Genomic DNA, 14,242 nt, shown 5'->3' on the forward strand with positions numbered 1-14,242 from the left:
GGGGGGCCAGCGGGCAGGGAGGCGGTGGCGCCCTCCCAGGGCTGCCATGGGGCTTCCAGCGGCCTGGGCTTGATTAGGGGAACCCGGGAGGTCTGAGGTTAACCCCTTCCCTCCTGCGGGGCCGGCGCCCTGGCTCCCCTGGGCCTGCCCCAGCTCCTGGGCTCCGGTGGCCTTGGTTCCTGGGGTCCCGGGGGCACTGGCCTCTCCCAGCCCAGGCCTCCCTCCCCCGGTCCCCACACCCAGAGTCCAGGATGAGGCTGTGGCCACTTGAGCCTTTGCCAAGGCCTGGCTGCAGGCTCAGTCACTGCTCCTGCCCCTGCCGAGCCCCCCGGCAGCCACACGGCCCCCCGGAGGACCCCCGGCCACCCCTCTGCCCGGCAGCTGGCCCCGGCTTTGCTTTTCATCGTGGGGTCTCTCGTTACCTGAAATTAAATGAAGAATTTACAAGTTTTGGTTCATTTATTCGCCAAATATTTACTGAGCACCTGAAGTGCTCCTGTCTGCACCCGGGGGTCTCAGCCAGTGCCCGGCAGGACAGAGAAAAGAGCCCCTCCTCCACAGCGAGCATCACCCAGGGTGGCATGGAAAGTAAATGACACAGATCAGTGAGCTGGAGGGCACAGTGGAGGGTGATGAGTGTCCGCGGTAGGATTAAGGCTGGGCAGGACCCGGGCAGGTGAGGACAGCTGGGTGCATGGCATGTAAGATGGGGCAGTTGCTGAGAAGGTTGAGCAGAGCCTTCAGGGTGGGGAGGTGGGAGCCGGGCGTCACTCTGGGGGTATCTAGGGAGCAGCAGCAGTGCAAAGGCCCTGAGGCAGGAGTGTGCCAGGCAGGAGGCCAGGGTGCCCAGAGTGGGGGAGGAAGAGGGAAAAAATTAGGTGCCATGGTGACAGCAAAACTGTTTTCCACCTCTCCCCTCTGGGGCGCAAGTCCCAGGAGGTGGGAAGCCATCAGCCTGGGTTCCCAGTAGTGTCCCCAGCACATGGAATGGCACCTGACGTGGCATGGGTGGTCTGGTGTGGGTGCCCAGGGAAGCATTTGTTGGACTCATTTCAGGTACGACTTGGGGAAGAGGCGGGTCCTGGGGGAGATCCTGAGTACCTCGACCCGCAGCTTCCGGGAGGATTAGAACTCGGGTCCCACCCTTCGAGGGCCAGCCCTTCTGAACAGGCAGGGGGTCAGCTGTTCCCAAACTGTGGTTCCCAAACTGTGGTCCCGGCCCACAGCTGCCACCCACCCGCCCTGGACCCAGCTCAGCAACCTGTGTTCTCACCAGCCCCAGCGACTCGGAGGGACACCAGCCCCGAGAACCTCAGAAACCAAGGCCACACAGGCAGGAAGCCACCAAGCCAGCCTCAGACCCAGCCGGCCACCTGGCTGCAGGTCGGGCACGCTCTGCAGGGCACCAGAGGGGAACGACCCGGCCACAGAACCCACAGCCCGGCCTCAGGGACGGCAGGCTCCTGCCCCCTGGCCCCCAGGACCAGCCCCGCTCCTGCCCGCCGCCCCACAGAAGGCCCAGGCCTCACAGGGCTCAGGGCTGCAGAGCAGAGCCCAGAGAGGAGACCCCGGCACACGAGGCTGGTGACAACCCCAGGGCTGCTGGCACTTCCTGTGGGCCAAGCGCCGGAAGCTCGCGGAACCTCGCAGCTCCCCAGAGCAGGAGAACACCACACCACCCGCGGCAGAGCCAGCGCTCGGGGTGGGAGGGCCGGGCGGCCCACACCTCCCGGCCCCAGCTGAGCCCCGGGCACCAAGGGAGCTGGCTCTGCCTCCCTGGGCCCGTCCCCCGGCCATGGTGAAGGACATCCATGGAGCCCAGCACACAGAGCCACGGTGGCCAGCAGCTTTGGAACTGGCCTCTTTCCTCTTCTAGATGGGGAGACTGAGGCCGGGGAAGTGGGAAGGTGTGTCCAGGGCCCCAGACTGAAGGCCAGGCTGGGCCAGGGCCAGGGCCAGGGGCAAGCCGGGCCCGAGGATGGGGACCTGGAGAGCTCGCCCCTCCCACTTCCTGCTATTTCATAAATGAGCTTCTGCTAAGATTTTGTTTGAACAAGTCACATTCACACTGCCAATCTGGCCCTTGCTCTGGCCCAGAAAGGGATACCATCTGCCTCAGGTCACACAGCAATCCTGGCCTCTGACGCCCTCTCAGCCTGCTTCTTTCTCCTCTTTTTGTCTCCCTTGAACTCAGTGCTCTCTTCTGGGCCACTCACCCAGAAGGGGCCATCTCAGGCTGGGGAGACCCCAGGAGAGAAGTGCAGGCCAGGGACTCAACTGGGGGCTCCCTGGGACAGGGCTGCGCCTTTAGCTCATCCAGGACCTCAGTAGAAGAGAGTGGGGGGGGGCAGGCTGAACGGGGATCTGAGGGATGCCAGGCCCCCCCCAGGGGAGTTTCTACCAAACCAAGACCCCAGAACGGGGTGCTTCCTTCTTTTAGGAGTGGCCCTAAGTGCTGTGCACGCACACACACGTATGCACACGCATGCACACGCACGCACACGCATGCACACGCACAGAATCCAGCAGTGGCTCCTGTCCATCTGATCCTGCCTCTGGGGACTTCAGCAGGACTGTGGCCACCTTCAATGGAGGCTACTGCGGCCCCTCTGAGCAGGGCCTGGTTCCTGGCAGCCGCCCTATGGCTCCTGGGGAGGCTCACCATCCAGCGATGGTGGAGGAGGGGGTCAGTGGGGGTGGGCACCAGGAAGAACAGAAGGCCAGGGTCCTGGTGACTCATGAGGATTCTGACAGAGCCATTTGTTGTTCACATGTTGCCTATGGGGGGTGGGGGGAATCGTCCCACTTCACGGGTGGAGGCCCAGAGAGATCAGTGACTTTCCTTAGGTTGCACAGCAGATGGAAGCCCTGGCTAAGGCAACGGAATACCTGTCAATCCCCTGTGAGAGCTTTTGCCCATTAACCCGTTATCTTCCCACAAGAGCACCATGAGGTAGCTGCCTATGTGAACCCATTTTTCAGACAAGAAAACGGAGGCATGGAGGTAACTGGCCCAGGGCTCGACTAACCACACAGGCTGGCTTGGACTCTGCTCTCTGCACCATGGAAGACCAAATGGGCTTCCCAGTGACCACTACCCTGAGACTGCTGGGCTCACTGACCCAGTTCACAGGAGACAAAATCAAGCCAAAAAAGAGACGTGACTGGCGGCGGGTCATGAAGCCCAAGGTCAAGAGCGTCGACCTGTCCATGTCGGATCCCAGCAGGCAGGAATTCTGCCAGAGCCGCGGGGAGCTTACCCTCCTGCCCCGGACAGCTCAGCCAGCCAAGGGAGCTGCCCTGGAAGCCTGAGGCCTGGCACGAGCCCCTACCTGGCACCCCACCTGCTCGGGGCTGCATCTTCTCCTCCTGGAACGAGCTGACCCTTCAGCTCAGCTGTCATGAGATGCCGTGCAATAAGGAGCAGGAAGGGCTTTGCTAAACTGCAGAGGACCATGCTTACAAGAAGGCGAGGGACAGGCCAGCTTTCCACACCCCGGGTTGAGTGTGCCAGGGAGGGGCCGTGAGCAGAGCTCGGGAGCAGCCTGAGTTCACTCAGAGGCGGGCTATAGTGCATTCACTCATTCAGCAAACACAGACCCTGGCCTCCCACCAGCTTCCCCAGCTACCCGCGGACTCCAGGCCCTTCAGCAGGCAGAAGGAGTCAACCATAAACTCTGGGGGACCGAGACCCCTGGACACAGCAGATGTCAAGACATATCTGCAGAACATATCTGCACTGGTCTCATCTGGGTGGGTGGGTCCCAGGACAGTGCCTGGGCTCTGTGACTTGAGAGTCAGATGCTGAGGTTTCAAGAAACAGTTTGAAAGGGGCACTGGCCTCGCTGCCTGCCTGACCCCTGCCTTTGGGTCACTTGCCCCTCAGCCACTGGTAGAGGAAGCGGGAGTGGGGGAGAACCTGGCCAACCTGTACCCCAACCCACCCGGGCTCCCACGTCATATCTGAAGCCTCCTCCGAACAAATTTTCCATTCCTTGTCCCCCTGCTGTCCACCCCTGGGCAAAGGGTCACCCAGCTGGTCCTTCGTCCAGCCCCAGCCTCCCATCTCCTCCCCGGCCTCCCACAGCCTGGCACTGTGCCCACAGGGGAACTTGCCGGCAGATACACCGTGTGTGGGGCATGTGTAGAGCCGGGGACCCCGGCCCCACCTGTGCCCCAGGGGCCCAGGGACATCTGTCTGACCCTGCTGCTGCCTTTCCCCCACTGGCCCTTGCTCCCGGGCCTGGGGCTCAGTGACACTTACGTCTGGGCTCGCGGGGTCCATCCACGGTGACCTTGATGGCTCGGTGGTAGGTGGCCACTTGGGTGGGGTTGGTGAACACAGTGATGGTCAGGGTGAAACTCTTTCCTGGGGGGACAAAGGTAGGAGGTTGGCACCTGAACTCAGCACCCTGGACTCCCACGCAGATCCCGCGCCAGAAGCCCCCCAACTCTCGGGAAGGGGCAGGTCTCTCCCCTTGAGTCCCGGGCAGAAGATGAGGCTCTGGATGAAATCAAGCTGCTGGGTTTGGCTTTCCTGGTCCCTAGGAGGCTGGCACGAGCCGTCACGTCCCCCATCGTCACCCTGGCTCCTTCCTGTATCCTGGCCCTTCTTGTGCGACTCCTTCTGTTCAGGGGCCCACATGATTTTGGAGTGGGGGGTGGGGCAAGGAGACACACACTCACACTCACACACTCAAATTGTTTTCTGAAAGCAGTGACCTTTGTGGAAAATTCTGAGCACAAAGAAATCATTAAAAAAAAAAAAGCAGCAGGCCCTCCCCGTCACTCCACTACCTAGAGATCACCACCGTCACCACCTTCTCCGCCAGGCCTCTCTGCGTGACTCTGCATATTCACACGGTGGCAGTGGGACCCAAACAGATGTTTTCATCCCCAGCGGTTTTTTCCCTCTTAATTTGACACCTCATCAGAAGCACTTTCTCGTGTCATTAAAACTTCTTCCCAGGCTTCCTTCCTTAGTGGCTGCAGAACACTTTGGAGTCACGGAAGCCGCACCTCCTCTCTGTCCCCCGACAGGTATTCATGCCGCTGCCCATTCTTCGCTGGCAGGCGCAGCCCCAGCTGGGGAAGGACAGACCTGGGAGCTGCAGACATTTCATTTTGTAGACACAACTGTTATTTCCAGAGCCCTGTTCTATTTTTAGACACACATTTGGCTCCAAAGTCTCCATTCAAAATTCCTGAGAGGGGGAAAAAAACCTTTAAAATAATACCGAATAATACCTTTTTTTTAAACCATTTAAAATAAAACGAAAATGACCTTCTGTTTAGAGAAATCTTTGTCTGCATCTCAGTTATTTCCTTAGAATAAATTCCAAGAAGTGGCGAGCGATGGCAGCGCCTGGGCCGGCCGGGGACTGACGTGCTTGTGGGCGCTGGTCTCTGCGCGAGATGACTCTCCGGCATCACGGAGGTGGCACGTCACCCGAGGGCCATCCGGGCAGCGACCCTGTCTATCAAGATGGAAGATCTCCAAACCCTCTTGCTCTGTCTTCTGTGATTAGTGAGAATGAAACTGAGGCGGCTGGTATCCAGGATCCCACAGGCCGCTCTGGCTCCCTCTGCTCTCCTGTGAGCGGGTTTTAGCGCCTTGAACAATCGCTGTACATCAAGGTCTAACATTTTCCGTGTCGTCTCGGTGGCCCTCAGCCCCCCGGCGGCTGGCTTCTCATTTCGCCAACGCTGCGCCGGCCTCGGTTTCCAGCTCTGTGCCCCCTGGTGACTTCGGCGGGTTCCCAGCAGAGGCACGGCCTGTGCTTTCTGGAGGGACTTCTTGGATGGGTCTGGGGTGGCTGGCTGGGGGTCGAGGGTGAGGGGCTTCCTCCAGGGCAACCAGTTCTTATAGGAGTCTTCTACCCTGGGCTCTGCTAAGCTCCGAAGCGCCACGCGACTCAAGATGGAGGGAGCTTCCTGGTTCCCCAAGTCAAGCCTCACCTCTCCTCTTCCGTGTGCCTACCAGTCGCAGGCCTGGGAAGTCCCCTAGGGAAGGGACCGAGGGCCAAGCACACCCTGCCCCCCCAGCTGGCCTGCAGTGGGAGCCAAGGGTTCCCTCTGTGTCCTGCCCACAGCCCTCGAGGCCAGCAGGCAGGTTTCAGTAGGCCACCCCCAGGTGGGGGACGAGGCAGGGTGAGCAAGTCCTCGTGCTCCTGGGGTGGCTGGTCCCGGCTGGCGAGTGAACTTGTGAATGTCCCCCCACCCCCCCGCCCCAGCCCAGGAGCAGCCTGAACAGAGTCAAACCAGGCAGGTGGCAGGAGCCGGGCCCACGACCCCAACAGCTTCAGATGCAAGGGAGAGTTCAAAGCCAAAGAGTGGCCGGGCTGGGGGTCCACCGGGAACTAGGGGCTTCCTGGATGGGGTCGTGGAGCCAGGGGGCTGAGGGGATAGAAATACTAAGGCACTGCCCCCCGGGTCCCTGAGGCAGAACAACCCTGGACCCCTACTCTCGGGCCACAGGGGCACTTGGCAAGATTTCTGCAAAGAGCAAGTGCTGACCATCTAGGGAAATGCAGGGTAGGTGGCCGCAGACTCCTGGACACTTCTGCCCCTCGCTGTGAGGTCATCTCCACCCTGGACCCCTTCCCCACAATAGCCAGGCATGCTTTGGGGGTCTCAGATTCTCCAGTCGTTTCCCAGCACCACCTTGATTGCATGGGTCCTTGCTGATGGGGACCTCAAGTGGACACCTGGAATGCTAGTGGCCTGACCGGACACTGAGGACCCACGGGTCCCCATCCTCTACTGCTTGATGGTTTACTAAAGTGCTCCTTCAGGTCTGGACTGAAAAGTCACCTTCTCAGTGAGGGCTTCCCTCGTCACTTTCTTGGATGTAGGCTCTTCTAGGATGTGGCTCAGTGGCAGAGCACCTGCCCAGCACGCGCAAGGCCCTGGGTTCCATCCCCAGCGCCACGAAATACATACATAACAATAAAACAGGCATCTTTAATTTTAGCCTCCTTGGGGGACCTTCTTACCACTGAGTAGGCTTGTGAACTGGGACAGGAATGGTATTGTCCCCAACCTCTAACTGAAATCTAGCATCTCTCAAGTAAGAGCGTAAGCAACAAACCGCAGAGTTGCAGGCTGTACCTGCGACCTTGTCACCAACAGACAGCAGACACTCCCATCTCACGTTACAGCCCGTGCAGATTTCTCTAAATACTTTCATGCTCGTCACAACTTCAAAATCACAGTGGTCATCAGACCCGGTGCTAGCTCTCAGCTCTCGTCATTTGACATGTTGAACAGAGCACACGCTTATCACAACTTCTTAAGCACCTTGCTGTTTGGGCACAGCGGGTGGCCCTGCCATCTATTGTTTATTTCACACCAGAAGCTGCTCAGCCTGGTCACTGCAGCCTCCCCCACCCCCTCCATTCCCTGCACCTGTGTGAAATTCCCCGGGACTTTAATAATTTAATAATTATATAATTTAATATATATATATATATATAATTTAATAAATAAATATATAATTTAATAATTTTAATAAAATTCCCCATCGGCTTTAATAACCCATCTGCTTATTTATTTTTCTTTGTCTCCCTGTACTAAACTGTAAGCTCCTGGGGACGAGAATTTATGCCTTGTTCACTGCTGTGTCCCCAGCCACTAGCATCGGGCACGTAGTTGGTGCTCAATAAATATGAGTTAAGTGCAGTAAGCACAGAAATGACTAGACGAGAAAACTGGGCCTCACAGGGGGGCAGGGAGTTGACGAGGTCAAGCAGAACCCAGAAAGGTTAGAATGTGCTAGAAGCTGCCCCTCTACACAGGTAGTAAAGACCCACTTCTGTGGAGCCCCAGCCCCATGGAGTAGCAAACCACATGCCACCAGAGATCACTGCACGCCTCTGCAGCTTCCCCCCAGCTTCCAGACCTGTCACCACCACCCTCCAGGTATCCACAGAGAGGAATGAGAGGACACAGGGTCTGGGGACTGGGAGCAGTCTCTCCCTGGCCCTGCCTGCTGGGGCAACCCCGACCTCTGAGCAGGAAGCTGAGAAGACAGAAGATGGACACCACTCTGGGGGACCCCAACAAACCACAATCAGCCAGGAGTCCTGGGACTGCAAACCAAGGATCTCCTAGAGCCGGCCCAGTGGGTGGGGGGAGTTCGGGTGGGGCTCCCTCAGGACCCAGGCCCTGGAGCTATGGGAGCTCAGCTGGGTCAGGCAGTGGGTAACTCCCTGGGCCCCTGACCTGGGGTCCTGCCTGACAAGCCCCATCCACGAGGGCTGCATGGGCACCAGAGGGGCCGTGTCTAGTCTCAGGGGACCTCTGGGTCTTCTCCACATTGGCCAAGCAAGACATCCTCGTCCCTTCCCTGGTTAGTGGCTCCCAGGCTGCACCCACACACCTGGCCACTCTCTCCACACACTGCTGTCCCCGGCAGCCAGTTAGTGGCAGTTCAGGGGCTCATGCAACTCTCGTTTGTGCTGAGGCCAGTGGTCACTTCCTAGAGGACAATCTGGGGTGGTGCATTGTCCAGGAAGCACTACGGACCCTTGGAGGTGGGGTGGGGGCAGCCGTAAAAGCCCAGTGCTGCACCAGACAAGAAGAAGCCATTTTTTTCTAGGAGAAAAAAACTTGCTAAAATTCCCTGAGCCCTGAACCCAACTCAATTTTCATAGAATAAGAAAAATAGTTATTGCACTTTCAATATCTATGGACTTTTCTAGAAGGGAAGATAGTTTCTTTTTTTTTCCTTTTTTAGCGGCAGGGTGCTTGCCTAACATGTGTGGAGCCCAGGTTTGTGACTTGGCACTGCATAAAAGAAAAAAAAATTGTCCCTAACTTTGCCAAGAGTGTTCACATCTATAGATAATCGGGGCATGGACAGTGAGGCTGTGTTCAGACATGGAGTCCTTAACCCTGAGCGCTCTGTTTCTGTGGCCACCATGGGGCCAAGGGCCTTCTCCACCCTAGACAACTGGAGTATGGCCTTGACACTTACACATTCAAGTCAATATTTTATTATAAATTACTTTCCTATTTTTCCTGCACCGTAGCTATGGTACGATGTGGATTTTGCAACCGTAAGTAGGTAGACCGTGGTGTCTGCCGGTGTCAAGCAGGAGAAGGGCATATTACCACAGGCCACCCTAGGAAAGGGGCCTGCGCGAAGCTGGGCCTGGTTTTCTTTCCAGTCCTTTCCTGGTCCACACCTGCAGCCCGAGGTCGGAGCTCTGTGGGGTGTCTTTTTGGAAGCTATTCTCCCGGGAGTTCAGACAGAATCCAGGGATTTTAAAAATGGAGGAGTGAAGCAGAATCTTCCACCTGAATTCTTAGTCCTGGCTAAAGTCAAAAGGGTCAGGGAGGGGTCCTGGGTCCTGAACCCCAACCTGTCCTGATTCAAGTGGCTCAGACTCCCTGTCAATCACAGTTGGTCCTCTGGTGGGAATTTCCCAGTCAGCAGGATGGGCACAGCAGGGGTGTGGCTGCAGCCTGAGCCCCGGGACCCTGAGCCCTCCCTCGACACCTCCACCTCTCCCACTGAACACTCACACCTTCTGGGTTTCCCCCACCCCCGCCCAAACCACACTGTAATCAGAGAATCAGTGACTGTCACCGCTCAAAGGGACCTCAAAGGCTTCCTCCAGTCCCATGCATTTGAAGTAACAAAATCTCTAACATGTATCCAGGTCTCAGTGGGAGCCCACGGACACACTTACATCGATTCCCTTAATGAAGCGGCTACCATTTTCAGACCCATTTTACAGACGAGGAAACTGCAGCACAGAGAGGTGAAGCCACTTGCTCACGTCCTCCAGAAAGTCACTAACATGGCTGGGATTCAATCTGGGGCTGGCAGGTTCAAGCCCAGACTCTTAAAAGACCAGGAGCCCCTGAGGGCTGAACCACAAGTGTTGAACTCCTGCAGGGGCTCCCCACCCCTGCTCAGCCCAGGAGACTCCTCAGAGACTGGACGTGAGAATGATTTATAAACGGCTTCCAGCACCTTCCGGAGCCACAGTACCAGCCCCAGCCTTGCCCACTCCTAGAGCACTCAGGTCAACGGTAATCTGGAAACCTCTCTCCTTCCCTGTAAGCCTCGAGTGACGGGCACAGGTCTGTGGGCACGGGAGCCACTGAGAAAATATTTTCAGTGTGCAGAGAGGCCGGATGAGGTCTCAGTAAATCAGAGACTCACCACCTCTCTTCCTTCCATATCTCACCTCCCAGAATGTGGACCAGGGAGGGAGGGAGAGGGAGGCAGCAAGTCCCTGATGCCCTGCTGGGCTCCTGAGACCGACCTCCCTTCTTCCGGCTCCCTAGGGAGGCAGCCACAGTGGCCCAAAACCACCCCCAACACACACCTGGGCCAGCCTCGCCCCGCCACCAACCTGCCACGGGGACTCTTCACTCAAGGCCCAGGCTGGGATTAAGTTGCAAAGGGTTTGAGAGATTGGGGATGACAAAAGGGGCTTGGAGACTAATTAGGAGCAGCAATGAAAGCTTAATTCATAAAAGCAAACATTTTCCATCCGTCAACCTGCAACCAGTTAAGGGCAACGTTTGAAAGAAATCTGTGCGCGGGGAAGGAGCCAACAGGAACAGGAAATGTCTGAAAGAATGTAAACTATTTCAGTTTCATAAAAAGTAACAAGTAAACAGTTATTACATGCAAATAATGCCCTGGTTTTAATTAATGCTGAAAAGTCAAAATATGCTTGACGTCTGCGTGTATACATTGAACGGCTGGAGAGGACAAAATGGTGCCCAGATGCCCGCACGGGAAGGGCTGGCGGCTCCCAGGGAACTAGGACCTTGAGAAGGCCTCGCTGATTGGTGATGAAAAGTACAATTCGGCTCCAGCCGCGGCTGCAGCCCGGGAGTCGGGACCCGGAACCGGCTAGCGCCTGAGCTGGAGGGGCTGCAGCTCAGCCCGCTCCCTGGGCAGGAGGATCTTAAAGGGCCAGCAAGCCTCTGTTCGCCAGGGCAGGGATTCTAAGGCTTCTCCACCCTGGAGTTAAGTGATGATGGGTTTCAGGTCCCGGCAATCTCCCCTCAACAGCCCCAGGCGGCAGCCACTGTGGCGTCCTCCACTGCCCCGGGAGATGAGACCGCAGGGTGGCAGGGACCTCAAGCTGGGCTCTCCAAAGTTCGGCATCCTAACCTCATTTTTTCTCTTCTGTTTAAAACACCTTAGGGCTCAAAGAGCTGCTGGGGAGACGGCGGGAGAGCTCCTGCCCAGGGAGGGGCACAGTGGCTGAGACACCAAGGGTATGTCCTCCAAGCCCCCAGCCAAAAGGCCCAGAGCTTCCTTTGGGAGCCCCGAGATCCACAATCTTCCCCCAGCTTCTTCCCTGAAACCCGTGGTGCTTAATGGGGAGAGAGGCGGCCTGGAGGCTTCAGGAGCTAGCAAACCTCTGAATCTGGGAGAAAGCGGGGTCTTTTTCTGTCGAGAGACCATTACTTTCCTTACCCCCTCAAAGGGGTCTGTCACGCCCTAAGCCAGGACCGACTGCAGCTTCAGACAGCAAGGCCTGGAGACCTGCTCCTGTGGCTCCGGGGGCCCCCACCCCACGGCCTCTCTCTCACCCTCCGAGCCCCACCCCTGCCGTCCCTGGTGAGAGCCTTCCCCTCACCTCGTCCACTGCGGCCCACAAAGCGAAGGTCGTTGAATCTGGCCACCTGGTTCTTCATGACCGCCGAGGCATTGCGCAGCTCAGCAGAGTAGTTCTCGTCGTTGCCGGCCATCACGGTCACCACGGTTCCGTCCGGCACATCTCCCAGTGCCACCACCTGAAGACACCAGGCAGGAGGGACAGCTTAGAAAGGCAGAGGAAGGCAAGGGATGAGAGGAGGGGCCGGCCGCCAGCAGCTCCCCAAGGTCCCCGGCGGCGCACTGCGGATTTCTCAAATGCAGGGAGGGAAGGGACTTAAAGCTGATGAAGACCTTCCCTCAACTAGGACAAAATCAAGGACGTAAAGTCTGCCACCTCCCACACCTAAGTCCTAAGTCAACTGGCTAACCCGTGTCCCAAGAAATCATCCCTCCAATTCCATTAAACCCAAGCACGATGCCTTCGGTTACCGAGGTGGGATGTAGTTCCCCTGTTGTCCTCGGCTGGAGCAAAAAGAGGAATCAGTATGCGCCTAGCAACCAAGTCTCTAAGTAAAAAGAATATCAACAATAATAACAGAAGTGCTCCTCGCACTCCGTGCACGCAAGAGCTGTTTGGGGCATGCAATTTGGTCCTGAAATGTGGCCCAGGCCCGGTGGACTGGCTTCTGCAGAGCCTGGGTTCGTTAGGAAGAGAAAATACCAAATACAAAACAAACTGCCGCTTTGAGAGAGGTCACCAGAAAGCCCCTTTAAAGCAAGAGAGGGCTTCTGAGAGCAGGAAGATGCACCTGCTGGGAATTGCAAGACGGTTGGAGATGTCCTCCAGTACACCAGCCCCCCCAGCCCCCACCCCAAAGGAGCACGGAGAGGCAGATGCCTTTTAAAAAGGAATCAGACTCCAAACAGAGTCACAGCCATTTAAACGTGGCTGCCGCGTGCAGGGACTCCGGGATCCAGATGGTAAAAATTTCAAGGAGAAAATGTTTGGGGTCTGATTAAAAAGGCCAGATTTCCTGTCAACATCCTGTCTTCTTTTAATTTCAAAGATTCCTTTTAAGCTCCAAGTGACAGTAAAACCTCCGATCTGACGATTACAGTCACACGGGCCTCCTCCCCCTCCTCCCCGGGAGATTTTCCCCGCTGGTATTTTAAGATGTCACCCGGGAGACCTCAAAGAGCCACTCATCCTTTTTTCCCCCCCAATTCGGAGTCGTCTTAATGGGAGTAGGGACGGCCTCAGCTGCCAGCAGCTGCTGTTTCCAGCCACCTCGGGCACCACCACCTCCCTAGCCGCCGGCCCTTCCTGCCCTGCCCTTTCTCACGGCAGCTGTGAGAGGTTTAGGGGAAAACCAAGGCGTTTTTCGTTTCATCTCGCTGCCCCCTTAAAAAAAAATGAAAATGAAACAGTCTCCTACTCTCTGGCATAGAGGAAAAGACTCTCCAAATGACTAGGGGCTACCAGGGGTGGGAGCAAGCACCCCACTCCAAGCCTATCACTGGGGATGAAAAGATCCCCGCGACAATCCTTTAGGGTGCAGTGCCCCACTCCCAGACCCAGGGTCGCCCAGAGGTTGAGGGTGTGAGCAGGAAGTGTTTCGGTAGCGGCGCCCAAGGCGGGGTGCTGGCAGCAGAGGCTAGGCCCTGTTCACCCTCCTCGCTCCACCTCCGGTGCCCTCGCCGGGTACGGGGTCCTCTTCCCGGCAGCCCAAAGGACTGTATCCGAGGGACCCCGATTCAGGGGAACGAAGCCCCATTCGGCCGTTTCCGCCCCAACGTCTCTGCGTAGAGCTCCACCAAGCCCAGGTGGAGGGGAGCAAGCCCCTAGAAGTCACCGGCTCAGGGCGCAACCCAAGGGGAACGCCGAAGTCTCCGTGCCCAGCGCACAGCCGGGCAGCAGCTGCCCAGACCGCGGCCGCAGAGTCTGGGCCACATCCCTTCCCCACTCCTTGCAGCTGGGACGCGCGGAGCCCCAGGGCCGCTGGATCCCGCCCCAGGCCCGGCACTCACCTTGAAGGCGACCGGCAGCGTCTTGTTGCAGCGCCAGTGAGAGGGCAGGACGGAGCAGAGGAAGTTGGGGCTGTCGGTGCGCACGAGCTCTCCCGCGTGGTCCGCCAGCACGTCCACCATCGAGCGCACTTCGGGCCGGGCGCGCCCGCCGGGCCCCACGGCCGCCTGCGCGCTCAGCGCGCCGCTGTTCTCGCCCATCTTGCCGCCGCCGCCGCCGCCGCAGGGGAAGGCCGTGGAGGGAGGTGTGAAGCGGCGGCTGGTGCTCGGGTCTACGGGAATACGCATAACCGCGGCCGTCAGGGCTCGGGGCGGCGGCGGCGGCGCGGGCGCCTCCTCGGCCGCCGCTGCCGCGCGAAGCGGGAAAGCAGAAGCGGCGCGGCCGCGGCCTCAGGGCACAGGGGGCGGCGCCCGTGGCCGCCCCACCGGGCCGGCCCGCAGCGAGGCCTCGCTGCCCCGACCGACGGCCGCGCGCCGCCGCACGCTAGTCCCGCATCCCGGGCGCGCGGCCCGCGTGCGGCCGCCCCTCGCAGCGTCCGGGCCGCCTGGGCCACGGCGGGGCCCGTGCGGGCTGTGCCGCCGCCTCCCGCCCCGCAGCCCGCGCGGCCGCCCCACCGATCGGCGGCCGCAGCCCAGCGCAAAACC

General features: G+C 58.5%; 1 protein-coding gene across 1 annotated transcript in view; it reads right to left on the bottom strand.

Annotated features, from left to right (window-relative positions):
- Positions 1-14,242, bottom strand: part of Runx3 (RUNX family transcription factor 3) — a 51,462-nt gene that overhangs the window by 11,816 nt on the left and 25,404 nt on the right. Inside the window, exons 2-4 of the mRNA XM_027936971.2 lie at positions 13,601-13,869; positions 11,613-11,769; positions 4,265-4,369 (exon numbers count right to left, since the gene is read on the bottom strand). Of these exons, the coding sequence (XP_027792772.1) occupies positions 4,265-4,369; positions 11,613-11,769; positions 13,601-13,869 (531 nt within the window). The remainder of the gene's footprint in view (positions 1-4,264; positions 4,370-11,612; positions 11,770-13,600; positions 13,870-14,242) is intronic.

Source organism: Marmota flaviventris, chromosome 10 (assembly GCF_047511675.1).
Source record: "Marmota flaviventris isolate mMarFla1 chromosome 10, mMarFla1.hap1, whole genome shotgun sequence".
Classification (NCBI taxonomy): Eukaryota; Metazoa; Chordata; class Mammalia; order Rodentia; family Sciuridae; genus Marmota; species Marmota flaviventris.